This window comes from Macaca mulatta, chromosome 6 (genome assembly GCF_049350105.2).
Source record: "Macaca mulatta isolate MMU2019108-1 chromosome 6, T2T-MMU8v2.0, whole genome shotgun sequence".
Classification (NCBI taxonomy): domain Eukaryota; kingdom Metazoa; phylum Chordata; class Mammalia; order Primates; family Cercopithecidae; genus Macaca; species Macaca mulatta.
Window position 1 is genome coordinate 73360253 of NC_133411.1, and position 19283 is coordinate 73379535.

Consider the following 19283-nt stretch of genomic DNA (forward strand, 5'->3'; position numbering starts at 1 on the left):
TTTAAGATTTAAAGAAAAAACACATTAAGAATTACTAAATTCTACCTGCATCCCTCACAAGAAATCTGTAATGTGCTTAACTTAGGATTATTGAAACATTTAGAAAAAATATTATAAATATGATATCAGAAAAACTGCAGTGTCAAAAGCTATATTTAAATGAAATATATTGGTAGAGGGAAATGACATTCATCATAATTCTATCTTAACATCTGTGTCATGGAAGAACACATATAAATGACGAAACATAAGGATGAAGACTTCTTACCCCATATTTACATTGGCGGGAGGTTGCTCCATACTGGAAACGACATTGCTCATCAGCATCATACACCTGACCTGGGGCCACAGCTGGATAAAGAAAGTCACGCTTGGGAGGCTCATTATCAAGGCAAGTACCACGGCCTGAACTGTTCAACATAAAGGATCAAAGGAAATTAGGTACTCTATGGACTATTTCAGGCACAATTATGAAACCATGTGTTGAGCTTTGTTTTAATAACTTGATGCATGAAAAACAATACATTCTCCCAATAAATAATCACATGACAGAACAGAATAGCTTTACTGAAACCTGAATAAGAGCTCCAAATAATTCATTTCAGCACCAAGACACAATAAAATCATTTCAGACAACAATCTGAAAATGTCATGTTGGCCTTGATTTAAACTAATTTCTCAGGGAATCAAAACAGAATTTCATATTGCTCTAAGCTTCTTGTTTGTTTTCATTCAAAATATAACCACATCTGGTAGTAGAATTAAAAACATGAAATGCAGAAAATTTTTAAAAAATAATTATGGTTATAATCCTTAAAGACCTAATTTATATAGTTCCACCTTGAGCAGAACAATAGATGTTGTGTTAAGGCATGTCCATAGGTTCTTGAAATATTTCACTAATAAATGGGTTGAATGACAGATGAGGCCAAGGACCAAAGTTTTCCTCTCAAATATATTAGAAGTGTTTAGTCTCTCAAAAATTTCATATTTCATCTAGGATCATCAGAATTGGAAAAGAGAATGTTCTCTTCTTTGTATAATTTCTGCGTTTCAAGCTATGCCTGCACTCAAACATAATATTTTAATTCAGTGGAACAAATAACATAAAGGTCGCCAAAACCCAGACAGAATACCTTAGTTTAAAAAGCTTTAAACTTTGCTAAATATAATTGCTCATTTTTATTTAGTCAGTGTGCATAAAATAGGACAGATGCTTTTTTACTTTCATTTCACATGTGAGTAAGTTAGAATTTTTAAAGAATTCCTATGCCAACATTTAAAAATTTTTTCCAACATTCCTGTCCATTGTGCCAGCACTTGTGTTTTTTTTTTTTTTTCCCAAATCTTTTCCATCCACTTTGCCAAAGGAAAATAATTTCACAAGTAGAAGTTCCTCAACTGTTATTTAGGACAGTACAATTTTTCATTTATAGATAACTAAGAAAGAACTATGCATAACAATCACTTTCCTATTCACTTAAAAGTTTCTTATATTCTTAACATGTCAAAGTCAATTTGTTATATAAAAAGGTATGTTCACACACAGCAGCAAATTAATACCTTTTAAAAACTGAACCATACTATTAGGTGATATAGAGTTAAAGATGAAAGAGACAGACTACTGTCTTCTTTATATCCTTCTCCTTTCTTTCATGCCCTCCTAATTTTTTAATCAATAAGAAATATTTAGATGGAATATTAAGTATGGTACTAATACAGATGGATTTTACCATTGGCTACTACAATCATTTCGTTTGTCACTGCTCAAGGTATCTAACTAAAAAAGAACAATCTTTTTTCACCCAGCTATCCAGTTTTCATAACAGAACACTTTTTTATTTCCTTTTTATTATACTTTTAGAAATTAACATGTACCTCAGCAAGAAAAATTACCTCTAGATGAATTTTTTAAATAGAATGCTTTTTTGGTTTTATTAAGTAATATATCTTTAATCTATATGGATATGCAAACTTTAGGCAAATGTAATGCTACTAGTAAATTTTAAATTATATATTAAGGTTAATGACAAAGAGGTCATATTTGAATAGTATAATGGGAAAAGAACCATTTTGATAATATGGATATTGGTGAGATAACTGAATTAGTAGTTTAATTCCCCAACTTTCTTCTAAAATATCTGTTTCATTTCTATTGACAATAAAATTATAAACATCTTTATGAAAGGAATTAAATATGTAATAAAAATAAAATAACAAGTTAAGCACTACTATAAATATTTTTTATAGAAAATATTTATTTTAAATTGTGTACTGGAGTAGGTATCCAAGAGGCAAAAAATATTTACAATGACATAATCAAAAAAGTGTAGGATATATTCACCTAAGTGACACCAGCTTTTGGTGACACCAACTTATTTTATTTAAATTTTAAAATAATTACTTTTAGTAATACATAAAATTAACCCAGAATCAGAGAAAGAACTGTGTGGACTCCAAAGAAGAGTTTAAGAATAGATATCCTGAGGAAAAAATTCTTTTCTGATGGCAAATTGGAAACTGACTTAACCCAGCAGGAAGCAAGAATAATTGCTTCATCTAAAATTATTGTTTCAATATATTAATATTAGTGGGCTTCTAATCATGGTTCATGTTCTTTAAAAACTACCAAACCAGAGGACAACTGCAATGGCCTTCACACCACCAAGAATGCCATGAACTGCACACACCTGTGGTCAAAACTCTTCTAAGAAAGTTTATCTCAAACGTGTGTTTTTGTTTTAGTTCTTTGGAAGCACCTATTGCTTTGTATTAATGTAGTCTAGACAAGTCTTGTTCTCCTTTTCCAGTATATTTTTACAGAAGAATAAAACACCATATGAAATACAATATAAAGGAAAACCATATGGATCTTTAAAAATGAACCAGTATTTAGAAAAACGGAATAAACAAAGGACTTTTGAAATGGATTTGGTTATATTGGTACAAATTAGCAAGGCTTACAAGTCAAGTGTCTGCCAGTAAAGCAAATGTGGGGATATATCTGCAAGGTGGATTTAAATTGTCTGTACATTTCAATGCATGTTTACTACATGTGTAGTACATTTTCCTTCTAGTAACCATATCTGGTATATACAGTAAAACCTTGATTTAAATATTTGAGGGATGGGATCGTTTTCCTGTTTTAATTCTTTTATTTTGTTTTAAGATGGGGTCTCGCTGTGTCACCCAGGCTGGAGTGAAGTGACATGATCACACCTAACTTCAGCCTTGAACTACTGGGCTCAAGTGATCCTCCCACCTCAGCCTCCCGAGGAGCTAGGACCAGAGGCACGTGCCACCATGCCTGGCTAATTTTTGTATCTTTTGTAGATAGTGAGTCTCACCAGCTTGCCCAGGCTGGTCTAGAACTCCTGGTCTCAAGAGATCCTCCTGCCTTAGCCTCCCAAAGTGCCGGGATTATAGGCATGAACCACTGCATCCGGCCTATATTTGAATTCTTAACTAAGGGTTAAGCAAGAAAAATGCTTTTTGCACTATGTTAACCAAAATTTGTCTGCTACTTTCCTGCTATGTTCAAGTAACTAAAGTCTATAGACAATAATTATTAGTTACTAATTAATTCTTAAAATAATTCTGGATATTTTCATGCCTCTGAGTCATCAATTACCATTATGAAATATTACAGATACAGGTACAGAGGTGGAAGACATAGATGCGAGCAATGTATATTTAACCCTGGGAGTGCTTTTCTTTATTATTTTTTTTTCCTATGAAAATTCTCAAGTGCTTTATTCCAGTAATAGCCCTCATTTCCCCCCACCCCCAAAGGTAACTACTATTCTGACTTTTTATAATAATAATTTCCTTGCTTTGCTTAATAATTTTACTGTCTAATTATTATTCATCTGCCTGTTTTGAGACTCTATATAAAAGTAGTCATACTGTAGGTAGTCTTTTGTGACTTTATTCTTTTGCTCAATATCGTGAATATGAGATACTTTTATGTTGATGTGTGTAAATGTAATTGTAGCCAGTTCATTTTTATTGTTCTTTAATATTCCATTTATAAGTATGTCACAATTATTTATAATTCCTCTACTAATAAATATCTGGATTATTTCCAATTTCTAAGAATTGCAAATTATGCTGATATGAACACTTTTTGTATGTTTCCTGGTATAAATGTGTAAATCTATTAGGTTGGTGCAAAAGTAATTGTGGCTTTGCAATTACTTTAATGGCAAAAACCACAATTACTTTTGTGCCAACCTAATATCTCCTTTCATAAAATATTAGATATAAGTTGTTGTCTTATATTTTGTAATTATCTCGTTTTTTTAAAAAATTGAAATTTATGGGAAATTTTTATTTAATCTAGGGTTCTAGCTAATGGAGATATAACTATACAATTCTTACAATGTCCAGTGTTATTTATGCTACTATCAAAATTATAATAGTACTGTAGTGATACTATATACAAATCTTCTCATCAAATAATAATTTTAAACATAGATGGTTTGTATGTAGGTGTAATATGCAAATGTTTCCAGTCATAAAACATGAACCTCACTCATTATCAAATGTAGAATAGTCTCCATCTATGATATGTAGTTACAACATGTACTTGTCAGAGCAAAATTGTACATATAAAAAGTAGACCTGTGATTATTTTCCTAGCAGCATATAATCACAACTAAAAAGCCAAACCCTAGTTAATATCTACAGCAACACAGATAATTATTGAATTCCTAGCCTCTATTTTTGTTTATGCTTCTAAGACCAAGCAAAAAAATGCATTAGTTTCAGAATATACTTCTCCCTTGATTATGAAATTCATAGTAAATCAAAGTATATTTACATTTCCCAAAATGTTTGCAGCATGATGAGAAAGTCATATTTTATGAATTCTACTTCTAATTTAGAGAGGTCTTATTTGCATAGTCCAAAAATTAGCCTTGAATATAGGAATATGAGTTAGAGTTCAGTCTTCAGCAAAAATTTAGATTCCTATGTAAAATATGCATTCATGGCTCTGTTTCCAGAACACATTAGGATATACTCCTAATTGTGATTTTAGATGTATTTTCACTAAAACAGTTATACCATAAAATAGAACCTTTTAGTCCATAATACAGTGGGTCAATCTAAAAACTAAATCTTTCTCTATAACCCTGTACATATCTTAACAGTCTCTTAACAACAACAACAACAACAAAAAGTTAACACTTAATGCCACCTCCTATTTTTATTCCACTAAGTTGTGCTGATTCATAAATTAAGCAAAACAGAATTGGGTTGATATCATCTATAGTAAGTCAACCATCTTACATACTATATTCTCATAAACTGCTTTGTCAGTCTTCTCAATGAAGCTAACAACGTACTGCCTTCTAAGGCAAATCTTTCTCTCTCACCCTTAATATAACTGAGCTTGAAGCTTTCAAGACACAAATACTGTATTGAGAGTGGTTTACCCTTTTCCCCCTATATATAATTACGACTTATCAAAGTTATTATGATTAGAGCAAGGTTCCCCAAATGTATCAGATAAACAGAAGGAGGAGAAACCTGTTTTGCCAAGCTCTTAGATTCTACATTTATTTAAAAAGGTTTCATCTATAAAGATTGTTTTTTATATAACAGCCTGATGTTGACTTTCGAAGGTCATTGCTAGAGAGGAAATGTGAGTGCTTTGGTCATCTTGCTCATCTTATATCACTTCTCTTGTAGCTCCACAGTCACCTTTCCTCCTAGGTCAACTCTGACCGTAACTTTGCTTCTTTTAATACGTTCAGCTTCCATCCTTTCTGTGAAAATGTCTACTCTGTATTTAATTTGGAACTGTAGGAAATTTTGCTATGGATCTTTGACAGTTCAAACAAGTTAACAGGCTTTAATTTTAATAGAGCAAGAGTTGATTCACAGAGCCCCCATAATTTTTTAAAACTATATGAAATTATTCTGTACTATTGCTAAGTGGTGGAAAATGTACGAAAAACTGGCTTAAATTACTTCTGGCTGTCTACCACTGCCTGGTAAATTAGCCCATAGTCATCAATGAGTGTGAGCCATAATACCAGGTTCACCTTTCTCTATATTCTAAATAAATAAATAAATCAGTCCCGCAGGCAGATAGGAAAGACACTACCTGCAAAGCCGTCGCCGGAAAACATCAGAAGCTGGCATAACACGTCCATTTTAACGGAAATGGGTTCTTTATTATTTAATCAGGACGGCTTCTGGGCGATTCATGAACCACTTATTGAATCACCGAGTTTAAGAAATCTGAAAAAAAATATTGGGAGTTGGTAAACTCCTGATTGATCAGTAGCACCTAGTGTTTTAGAATGACACGAGAGACTTTGTATTCTATTGGCCATGGAATCGTTTTCAGTTGAACATAGTGAATAGTGAATCTCTATAAATCATAGAAAGCTCATTGTTAAAATCCACCATCATCTTTGGCCTATACAGCTACTAAGTAGAGAAAGGTATGCGTTTTGTTGGCTGGGCTGCAGTTCCTAAACAATTCATCTTTCAAGATTCTTTTTCTTGAGAAGAGAAGCTAAAATAAAATGTTATGAGCCTTTTTGAGCCAACTATAAAACATAAATGTAACCTCAATCCCTGATCAAAATAGCACTGGATTTTAAAAAATATCACGCATAGCTGTTAAAGCAATTAAGTTCACTGCATTAATAAAAAGGAACAAAGAAATTCAAGAAAGTTACTGTTATGTCTTTGTGCTCTGGTGAACTGACCTTTTTAAAGAGCCTTGTGTTTAAAAACCCTTTATTGCTTGGTCAGATTATAATCAGATTTGTTTAGTTTTATTATTAAAGAGGAGGGAAAGCCAAGTTTTCCCCAAGTCTCTACCCATTGTGCTTCACATCTATCTTTCATTAATAGTTTTAACTTTGTGAGCATTCCCATGAGAATGTACATGGAAATATTTTTATAAAATACAGGATAAATAAGCCCATTAGAACCCTGTCAACACTAATCATGCTTACACATACAAAATGCAAAGAGGCAATAAGGCTTAAATAATGCTTTTTGGATCAATTCTTTTAATTAATTCAATGGAACACTTTATTGAAACTAGTAATACTTTTATGTCCCTCACCAAACCAGTGGTGATTTTTAAACTGTATTTTACCAGCAATTTAAGGATTCCCTTTTGGAGTGTCTTAGCCTCAATATGGTTTCAAGTAGACAAGATCTGACAGGAGATCACAACTGGTCCTTGTATTTAGTATACAGAGATGGTACTAGCAAATGAGCTGTGCAATATAGCCAATGGGACAGAAACAAGATAAAGGAGAAAAGAAAACGGTACAAAAGCAATAACAACAACAGCAACAACAATGAAAACAACAAGATAAGAGCAACCATCAGAAATGCACAAGAATCCTGAGCATGTTACACAGTTTGTCTTTCTGGTGATGGACATTAATACTCCATTATAAAAACATAAGCCAAGTCAAGGGAGAAATTCCAGATCTGACTTGATGTCTAAGGAGAGCAGATCTTCAGAAATGTTTTAGGTAAACGATCTCATTAAAAACATCTTAGAACGTGATATTGCTAGTGCTTTGTATTAAGAACAACCAAAAGATATCTTACAAATGCTCTGTGGTCTACCTTTATAGCACTTCAATCAGTTTTCACTGTAGGCAAGTATAATCTTATACTCTTCTGTTACTAAGATTAAAAGTTATTAGGTTATAATATGGTTATCAGAAGAACCACCTTCTCAAATAAATTTCAAATTCCTTCAACTTTATTATTACATTAATTTAAAATAGCTCATTTTAAACATTTATCTTTTGATTTGTTTTTTAATAAAGCATTGTGCTAGGTAATTTAAAGTCTCTTGTTTGTGACCTTTTAAAAATATCTAATCATAGTTTTCAAAATATATGCTCTGGCTATTAGTAGATATGAAGGAAATTTTAATAAATAATGTTACCATATGTAACCTGTTTGAATTTTTAAAATTTTACAATATAATTGTTTTAATATAAACTTTGAACAGAGCCAATTTTTAAGAAGAATTTCCATTGCTGGTCTGTACTTTATGTATACCTTACTTTTTCACAGAGTATTTAATTTCTCTTCCACAAGGAAAAAAAAATGGCACAAAACAGTTAAAAATCATGGTAAAGCAATAAAGCACTGAAATCTTGATATTATTTAAAATAATATTTACCATTTAAAGAATGTCTGTTATATATTTTATACACATTATAGCATGACACATAATTACATATATAACACCTGATGACATAAACAGTATGACTTAACTTCATTTAACAACTTAGGACACTGAAGATTAGAAAAGTTAAGGAACACACACTTAGAAGTGAGACCCAAGTCTATCAGTTTCCAAAGTACAATCCTCAAGCCCTATGCAAGTGAGATGTAGAAGAACATCTGATTTCCTTAACATACTTATACCTGAGCTAATTTGTATTCTTCACATTTAAATAACCAGACTCTTGGAATATACATTAAAGGACCAAAAAGTTCTCAAACTGCAGAAAAATGGATCGCTTAATACATTTTCAAAAACAAATATTTTTCTCAAAGTGTTCATTTCCTTGGTGTTTGGTTATTTTTTGTTGTTGTTTGTTACTATTAGATACTTTGGCTCTCCTATAGAACTCAGTTTTTTCACCGACAAAATAAAATATGTAATCACTGAACATAAGTTTGGCCTATGTACTATTAAATCATACAAATCTGAATGCTTTCTGAAATTGTGTCCCATTTATTAAACAATTGTAACACTCACACCATCAGTCCCACTTATATCCTTGCTCCACTTCCTCTATTCTATAAATTCTATATGAAGAAAAAAAATTGCCACAATGATATATTAAAGTATTTAAGAAACAGTTGATATATCAGTAGGCCCTATAAAAGTTACTCATTATGCAAAGTTGAAAGCACTACATATTAGGCTTCTACCAGTGGCTTACTTCTGGAGCAATTTATCATCACTCTCCAGAGATTACTTACTCTAGAAAGCTGGTGATGTAGTCTCGACTGCACGCAGACCAGGAAAAAGGATTGGTATTCGCAGTAATGTGAGCTGCCATAAGTTTTGCTGCTTCATGACCTTTCGTCCCACAAGAATTTCCAATTCCATCATGGTTCATACCAAAACTGTTTTAATGAGGAAGAAACATAGAAAAAATAAATTAAAAAAAAAAAAACCAACACATCCCTTATTTCCTTGTTTGGCCATTTATTAGCCTTATCAACATATGCCTTCCATCAGGATAGGCCATATCCTCTAAAGAAATTTAGGATTAAAATTAAAGAGACTAAGGAATAAAGAATACTTCAGTGATACAACACATGTCTAAATCTCTTTAAATGTAGTCACATACTTTCACCTGTTATCACACGTTTCAATTTCTCCTTGAGCCGAATATATTACATATCAATTCTTACTTTATAAATTATAAAACAGATTTAGCAAAGATAAACAACCTGCTAAAGATCACACAGTTTGTCAGTGTTGGAACTGTTAGCAGAACCTACCTTTTAATATGTTAGTGTTCATCCTACCTCACTATGCTGAATCCAAAAGAGAATTATAAGAAGATAGCTATGATCAGTTGAGTTTTAGGTTATAGGCCAAATACAGAAGTCCTTTTTCTTATTAATATTAATAAAAGATAATTTAACACACATGTAATTTGTAGTCGTATGTGTGTTTCAAAACGCCTTTTTGAAAACCATAGATATAGTTAAGGATTATGGTTTTTCTTTATTGTGGCCTCCTTCATTTAAAAAATATTTTGTCATTTTTTTCCTGTGTTATATAGCCACGCTTAGTGCTAACAATGTGATCTAAAAACACATTTTTACAATAAAAATGTTTTCCTGAAAAGGATATACCCACTACATACCCTATATGTGTGTGTGTGTTTATACAATGTATGTGTAATACAGATTACATATACGTTTTAACCTTTCTTCACAAGTAACCAGAAGTTTAGGTTGAATATTACTAAGAAAATAAATTTATGTGTCTGTTATGACATATATTCTAGTAAGTGCACCATGATATGTGTCCAAGAAAATGTCACTAGAGTATAAAATAGATGAGGATAGTTGCTGGAGAAAAAATCTGGAAAGGTAGTTGGGAATAGTTAAGTACAAGATAATTAATAAAAGTAAATATTAATATCAGTCCTCTTGGCAGCATAGAAACAGGGAAGATTTGTAAGTAAGAGCAACTGAAGATTTCTGAGTCAGGGAATATGGAATTGATCTGTCTATTAGACAAGTAATTATAGTAACTCCATGGTGGAGATACTGAAGTAGGAAGAGAATGGAGCCAGGGGAGTAGTCAGAAGATCATTACCAACTGAGAACTGATGTTGATCTGAACAAGGGTGCTGGATAAACAGGTAGAATTAGGTTTGAGACATGCTTAGGAAGCAGAATTAATTGACTTTCATAAGTACAACATTAAAAGAGTTATAATAAAGACATATAATATGTCCGCATAGGCCGGGCCCAGTGGCTCACACCTGTAATCCCAGCACTTTGTGGGGCTGAGGCGGGAGGATCATCTGAGGTCAGGAGCTCGAGACCAGTCTAGCCAACATGGTGAAACCCTCTACTAAAGATACAGAAAAAATTAGCCGGAGGTGGTGGTGCACACCTGTAGTTCCAGCTACCCAGGAGGCTGAGACATGAGAATCACTTGAACCCAGAAGGCAGAGGTTGCAGTGAGCTGAGATCGTACCACTATACCATAGCCAGGGTGACAGAGCAAGGCTCTGTCTCAAAAAAAAAAAAAAAAAAAAAAATATATATATATATATATAGTATTATATATATTTTTTTCCTCCCAGCCCCATATATGTGCATACACACATATTAGGAAGAGCTAGTAATTCAGGTGGAGGAACAAAAATAAGCAAAGAAAGAGAAGTGTATGACAGTATCCAGAGCCCTAAATTAAAACATCAAATAACCTTCCAAGAACACCAATATTTAGTATTCTAGGCCGACCTCAACACAGTGGAGTAAGTCTCTGTGAATGGTCTTCAAGGAATATGCAGGTGAAGTGTCAAGTGTGTTGAATCAGACGTACATTCTGTCAAAATAATCAACTATGGATTTACATAAAGACCTCAGTAGTGTAAATGGGTAATATTCCTTATTTCTCTGAAATGTTGACGCTACTGTGTTAATAACACTATGATTCTTTTCAAGTAATGATAGCTTTAAAAATACTATTTCCTTTTAGCGGCAGTTTTATACGTATCCCTGTTTCATGTTAACATAGGTATGTAGACAGGCTCAGATGGCTTTAAGAGCATCAATTTCGAGATTCTTGACTCCTTATGCACTCTTTTCTAAAAACAAATCAAGCTCCTACTTTCAAAATTCTATCTCCTGTCTTACAAAGAAAGGCATATCTTTCACCTATCTATAATTTTATAATAGTGCATTGCCTTGGAGTATAAAAACATGATGCCAAGAAAAGAGGCAACTGAACATTTGTGTCAATGTTAAGAGAATAACTTTTGATGATTGATTTTAATTAAACCATATCAGGGTGTTTCCAGTTCCTCACTTTTATCAGGTTTGCAGGAGCACATAATCAAATAACCAGCTGATCAATGGTTAAAACTATTCTTTGATGATAGATTCCCATGGTTATATTTTGACAAATAATTCAAAAGGAGTTCAAAGAGTTGAGTGATATTTCTTTTTTTTTTTTCTTTTTTTTTTTTTTTTGAGACGGAGTCTCGCGCTGTCACCCAGGCTGGAGTGCAGTGGCCGGATCTCAGCTCACTGCAAGCTCCGCCTCCCGGGTTCACGCCATTCTCCTGCCTCCGCCTCCCGAGTAGCTGGGACTACAGGCGTCCGCCACCTCGGCCGGCTAGTTTTTTGTATTTTTTAGTAGAGACGGGGTTTCACCGTGTTAACCAGGATGGTCTCGATCTCCTGACCTCGTGATCCGCCCGTTTCGGCCTCCCAAAGTGCTGGGATTACAGGCTTGAGCCACCGCGCCCGGCCTGAGTGATATTTCTATAATAAACTCCTTTTATCCCTGTCTACTTCTTATGTGGGCAAATTTTCTCAGCATTCACATCTATAGAAATTGAATTGATGCTGAAATCCTGCCTCGTTATAGCACTACATACATAAATGCAATAATTGAAAAAATACATCCAATTAACAACATCTTCTAATAAAAACTTTACTTATATTTAATTATTTATCAAAATTTGTAATATGTATATGTTCTTCCAAACAATCACTGAAACTAATAATTATTGTAATGTAATGAACATCAAATCTGGAAGAAAATTTTTATTTTCTTTCTGATCATAGAAACAAATTAATAAATGTTAATATACATGTTTTTGCTGTAGAGATATATAATACAGTGTATAATTTTAAAATACTCAAGCATAAAATATATTTTAAAATATATTAGGATATATTAAAATATACATTAAGATAAAGTTCTAAAGGGGAATGAGCACATTGAATTAAAAGAGGGGAAAATGATGTAAATTTTGACTACAGAACCTGTTGATGTAGTTTTTAAATGCATAATGATAGTTACCTAATTGCTATGGCATTTAGATTAAACTGCATATAATTAAGAGAGGGATATATCAATTCTATTTTTAAATAACAATATTTGCAACACTGGAAATTCTATCCTTTGCAATTACTTAGACATAAAAGGAAAAATTTTAGACATCAACTGAAAAATACACAATAAGGTACATGATTTTAAAAAATCCTTTCAGATGTATGTAAGCCAACAGATTTTAAAACCAATGAACTCAAGTACTGAAGGAGAAAATCCTGAGTTTTATTTCTATTAATAATCTTTATAGTTTAGCTGTCAGCTGTGGATAGTTGTCTCAAGGATTTAGGTTTTAGTCATTTAAGAGAATATATACTTCTGTAATCTATATTTCAAACATAAGAAATCCCAGAAATGATCTGGCAATGTCAAATAGTTCACTTACAGTGACACAAAGTACAATGTAAGTTTACAACTGACATTCATGACATCAGCTTCAAAAGATCCCTTTAATAGGATGTTCAGGCTGTAGTATAAAATATATTTCTTTCTTGGCAGATGTATATTGTGGAATACTAAGCAGAAGTTAGAAGTAACAAACAAGATAGATGTCTACACATTAATATGAGTGGATCTTTTTTGGGGCAATGGGGCCGGGTCTGGCTCTGTCACCCGGGCTGGAGTGCAGTGGCACAATCACGGCTCACTGCAGCCTCAACCTCCTGTGCTCAAGCAATCCTCCCACTTCATTCTCCCAAGTCGCTGGGACCACAGGTGTGCAACACCAAACCTGGCAAATTTTTAAATTTTTCATAAAAATGGGGTCTCGGCCGGGCGCGGTGGCTCACGCCTGTAATCCCAGCACTTTGGGAGGCCGAGGCGGGCGGATCACGAGGTCAGGAGATCGAGACCATCCTGGCTAACACGGTGAAACCCCGTCTCTACTAAAAATGCAAAAAATTAGCCGGGCGAGGCGGCGGGCGCCTGTAGTCCCAGCTACTCGGGAGGCTGAGGCAGGAGAACGGCGTGAACCCGGGAGGCGGAGCTTGTAGTGAGCCGAGATCGCGCCATTGCACTCCAGCCTGGGCGACTAAGCGAGACTCTGTCTCAAAAAAAAAAAAAAAAAAAAAAAAAAAAAAGGGGTCTCACTATGTTACCAAGGCTGATCTCAAACTCTGGGCTCAAGTGATCCTCCCATCTTGGCCTCCCAAAGTGCTGGAATTGTAGGCATGAGCCCTCACATCTGGCCTATATGAGTGGATCTTAAAAAGAGTAAAAAATATATAGTTAAGAAAGGGAGCAAGATCTGTGGCGCTACACCATATAAGTAAACAAAAGTTACATATACAATCTTGAATAACAAAAAAGTCTGAAGAATTATTCCAGATTAAATACTCAAAAGATAACAAGTAAATGCAGTGGAAACTGGATTAGGGAGAAAAAAAAATGCTACAGAAAACAAACATTGCTGGCGACAATAAATGAAATTGGAGTATGAACTGTATACTAGATAATAGTAGTGTATCAATATCAAACTTTCTAATTTGACCATTGTATGACAGCTATATAGAGACTATCCTTTGTTCTTAGGAAATACATGCTAAAATGTTTAGGAAAAAAGGATATAATGTCTACAGCTTACTCTCAAAGAGATCAGAAAAATATTTATGGACATATAAATAGAGAAAGATAAAACAAGTGTTGTAAAATCTTTACTATTTTTGAATCTGGGTGACAAACACATGGTAAATCTTTCTACTATAGTAATATTTCTGTAAATATGAAATCATTTCAGACTTAAAAAGTAAAAAGTAAACACACAACAAAACAATCTGCAATATTTTATGAGGATACACAGGGATTCAAATATACATATCAAATTTATCTGAGTAACTGTCTACGAGAGGAGATAAGTGGGACTATAGAAATATAAAAACTAATATAGGCATTAAACAAGAAGGGTCCCTGCTTATACTGATACAGATAATGATGCTGTGCCTTGAACTAAGTATAGATAAATAATAGAGAGAAGAAAAACTAACTCAACTCTCTGCTGTTGAGTTTCAAAAATAATAATTTAAAAAAAGAAGAACAAAAACAAGAACAAAGAAGTGTTTGGCAAACCTTGGGCCCACCCCAATGGATGAATAGTGGTAACAAGGGAATATCTCCATTGCCAGTTTTATGTGTTTAGTAAACATTTCAGATTACATTGAGTTAATGATTCTCATTTGTGGAGGGTTTTAGGAACACACACACACAGATAGAGAAAAAGAGTTACAGGGACACACACACACGCACACATATGCACACACAGAGACAGATACATATTGGGAGAGACAGTCATCCTTGGGCCTTCTGTGATCCTCCACATCTTGCTGCATGTGCCTGATTACTTGTTCTTTTACTCAGGCCATTTGTCAGGGTAATTTTGAGAGATGAGGTAACATCTCTCCTCTTGGACAAAGAACAGGTTAACTTAATACTTGCTATAAAAGTGGTAGATTCCTTAAGCTCCATGTTTCTCAGTTGCAATGCAAACTCACTGCGTGTGCAGCATTTATATGGGCCATATGGTGTCACCCTTGTGGAATTTGGGGCCAAGGGGAACCAATGTAAATATATTGATGCTTATGATGCTTGCTGTACTGTAATAACATCTTTTGCCTCTGACCCAGAAATATCATGTAGCCAGCATTCATGTAGCAGTAATGGGTAACATAGAATATTAAGAAGACATGAACTCAAGGATTGTGACTTAATAAAACTAATACTTTTGCTGCTTCATCAAGGACCCTCAAGTGAAAATGGCGTGGGTTTTATTGTGAGTGCATAGGAGTTACAAACACACTGAATACTAGTATGGCTGTCTTGATTCAGGCTAAGGTGTCAGCATTTATTCCCACAATTGCTTTTACACAATCAGTGCAAATATCAATATGGTTTTTGTTGTTTTTTTTTTAGGCAAATGAAGTCTTAATATTGTTAAACTAGTTTTGATCTGAAAATGCCTCAGAGATCCCAGGGATCACTGCTCTAGTATAGATGTGCAAAATAAACTGTTGGGTCATAAATTGCATAAAATTTCAAATTTACTAGACAATGCCAAACAGCTTTTCAAAGTGATTGCACCAATTTACATTCTCACCTGCAGTGTGTAATAATCCTAGTTGCACCATATCTTCACCAATATTTAGCATTTTCAGATTTCTTAATTTGTGCCAAACATGGTAGGTATAATTTGCCTTTCTCTGAATATTAATTAGGTTGAACATCTTTTTTATATGCTTATTGACTCCTTGGATGCCTTCTTTTGTAAAGTGTTCAGGTACTTTGCATATTTTCTATTGGGGTATTTGATTTTATTAATTTGTAGTTCTTCATATATTCTTGAAACTGGACTGTATCAGTTAAATGTGTTTAACTGTAACACAGTAGCAAACACCTTTTCCTCCACTGTACCGTTTGTTTTATGGTATCTTTTGATTAAACTCTTAATTTTAATGTGGTTGAACTGGTTAATCACACGTTTCATGTTCTTAAATCTTGTTTAAAAAAATCCTTCTTTACCCTAAGGTCACGGGGATTTACTTCCATATTATCTTCTGAAATCATTAATAGTTTGATTTCCACATTTAAGTATTGCTGGATCCTATGTTAAAAGTATGCTTAGTTTTGTAAGAAACTGCCAAAGTGTCTTCCAAAGTGGCTGTTAATAATAAATTTTTAAGCCTATGTGTATAGCTTGACACTGAATTCCATTTTTACTAGTTATCCCACTGAGCAAAAAGTATGGTTTATATTTCATTTTATTCACTGTACCTAGCATATAAACAGTCTAACAATTGGTGATAAAGGCTTAGAGGTTTAGTGAAGTGAACTGAATCTCAGTGGAGGTCGATATTTCATTTGGATAAACTGAGGAGACTCATGAGGTTAAAATGCAGACCTAATAAACAGTCTCTTGTAAAACGTGGGATCCAGAGGATCTGCCATGAGTTCCATTTTCACTATGATGAATTTTGCCCTTTTTTCTGCCCGTTTGTTCCTGCAATTACCACACTGGAGTTATGCAATTCACATATACAGCAAGGCTCCACTCTGCTCATGGGATCAGGGACCAATTGCATTCATTGTTAGAGAGAATTTAAAGAGATGGAAGCCATTAGCTTTGTAGAGCAGCATTAAAATATGGCATATTGTTGGTCCAGTTCTATTCTAGTTTTCCAGTGAATTCTAGTAGTTAGGCTGTGGTCCTGTTTCTTGTGAACAAGACACTATTTTATACCCCAGTCTGAGAAACTAAATCACTTGTCTAGTTCCCCTGCTCCTGAGACTCTGAGATCCTGGCCAGTACTTCATTTCTCTTTAAGCAAGGATCCCATCTGGCTTTGGGGTATTAAAGTCACAGTCTCCCTTGTTCTCCAACCTCTGGGACATACACTTACAGCAATCCACAGGACTTCCATGATGTTGACAATTTCCTGACTGAATCTGTATCTAAGCTCTGATGCCAGACTAAACTAGTAAAGTTCTCATAATGTGAATTGGATATAATGTACTTAATTCATTAGTTAACATAATTTGCTTTAACTAGACCCATGTTGATTATACAGCAGGGGGTATTGGGAACTAGACCAACTTCGAAGAAAAAAATAAAAAGCCTGTGTCTGTAGCATAGGAACACATGATTGCTTCAGTCTAGGTACTTCATTGGAGTGTTATTTAGTTACGTGTGCTTCTGTTAAGAACTGCTGGTGCCTAAGCATTGTGCTCCATGTAAAAACGCCAGGTCAAGGTGAAAGGAATAGAGAAGACAGTGTTAGTGGAGCGTGGCTTAAAAGGAAAAACTGATGCAATTATATGTGTTTTGTTAGGTTTGATTGAAGCCTTTAATTGTTTAATTTCTGCAGGAAAACTAACTATAAAATTGTGAACTGGAAACTCTGGGTGGTAATCAGTTTTTTTCATATGCAAGTAATACTTTTAAACATAATTTTAAATAACATAGGATCTTAAGAATTGCAGTTATTGCACTATAGGGGAAAAAAAAGACATTCTATTCATTAGGCCTTATCTCATCACCTGTCCTATCCAAATGTTTCTCTCTTCTCTGGAGCATAACTCTCCCTGGATGGCCCTACTTAGGTTCTTACATTACCTCACATAAGAACGGGTCTTCATTCAGTGCATGAGAAAACACTTAGGAATCATGTAAATTTCCTGCAAACCCATCATCAAGGCTGAATGAATAAGCAGCTTAACTAAAATTCTATTAGTTTTTAAAATAGAAACTGACACTAAGATTCTAAAATTAATATAGGAAAGTAAAGAGTCAGAAAAGGCCAAACTAATTTTGAAGAAGGAGGGGAGAGCTTCAATACCTATTATAAAACTATGGTAATTAAAGCAATATGATATTGGCAGCCTTTTAAAGGAACAGCAATAAAAGCCCTAAAACAGCAATGAGACAATATTAATATTTGTTAAATGTGAATGGTGGACACATGAATGTGTGATAAAACAGTTGTCCCCATCTTATTTGGCACCAGGGACCAGTTTCATGGGAAGACAACTTTTCCACAGACCAGGGTGGGGTTGGGGGTGGTGGTGGTTTCAGGGTGATTCAAGTACATTGCATTTATTGTGCACTTTATTTCTATTGTTATTACTTTGTAATATATAACGAAATAATTACACAACTCACCACAATGTAGAATCAGTAGGAGCTCTGAGCTTGTCTTCCTGCATTTAGACAGTCCCATCTGGGGGTGATGGGAGACAGTGACAGATCATCAGGCATTAGATTCTCCAAAAGAGCTGGCAATCAAGAACCCTCACATAAGAAGTTCACAAAAGGGTTCTCGCTCCTGTAAGAATGTAATCCTTGTTGATCTGACAGGAGGTGGAGCTCAGGCAGTAATGTGGGCAATGTGGGGTGGCAGGGGGGGCGGGGGGCGGCTGTAAATACAAATGAAGCTTCCCTTGCTTACCCACAGCTGACTTCCTGCTGTGTGGCCCGGTTCCTAACAGGCCACAGTTGGGGACCCCTGTTATAATACACACACACACACACACAGAGAGAATATTTTAAAATAAAGTTTCTATATAGTTAAATATACATACCTGAATATACACAGAATACTTTGTTCTACAATTTGGCAATTGATTTCTCCTCTCAGATTAACTACACAAGACAGCAGATTCGGCTTTGTAAATTGATTTTGTTCTCAAGTTTTGAAGCTCGTTCTTGGAACCCTGAAAAAATTTACTCTAAATATAATGGTATAGCTGGGCGCTGTGACTCATGCCTGTAATCCCAGCACTCTGGGAGGCTGAGTGAGAGGATCACTTGAGCCCAGGAATTCCAGACCAGCCTGGGCAACTGGTATGGTTTGGATCTGTGTCCCTGCCCAGATTTCATATCAAATTGTAATCCCCAGTGTTGGAGGTGGGACATGGTGGGAGGTGATTGGATCATGGAGGTGGTTTGGCACCAACCCCCTTGGTACTGTCTTTGCAACAGTGAGTGAATTCTTGTGAGGTCTGGTCTTTTAAAAGTGTGTGGCACCTCCTCCCTCTCTCTCTTGCTCCTGCTCAGCCATGTGAGATACCTCACTCCCCCTTTGCCTTCCTCCATGATTGTAAGTTCCCGGAGGCCTCCCCAGAAGCCAAGCAGATGCCAGCATCATGCTTTCTGCACAGCCTGAAGAACCATGAGCCAGTTAAGTTTCTTTCATTT

General features: G+C 34.6%; 1 protein-coding gene across 1 annotated transcript in view; it reads right to left on the reverse strand.

The window, feature by feature from the left end:
* Nucleotides 1-19283, reverse strand: part of ADAMTS6 (ADAM metallopeptidase with thrombospondin type 1 motif 6) — a 338936-nt gene that overhangs the window by 137036 nt on the left and 182617 nt on the right. Inside the window, exons 10-11 of the mRNA XM_028849466.2 lie at nucleotides 8989-9135; nucleotides 269-410 (exon numbers count right to left, since the gene is read on the reverse strand). Of these exons, the coding sequence (XP_028705299.2) occupies nucleotides 269-410; nucleotides 8989-9135 (289 nt within the window). The remainder of the gene's footprint in view (nucleotides 1-268; nucleotides 411-8988; nucleotides 9136-19283) is intronic.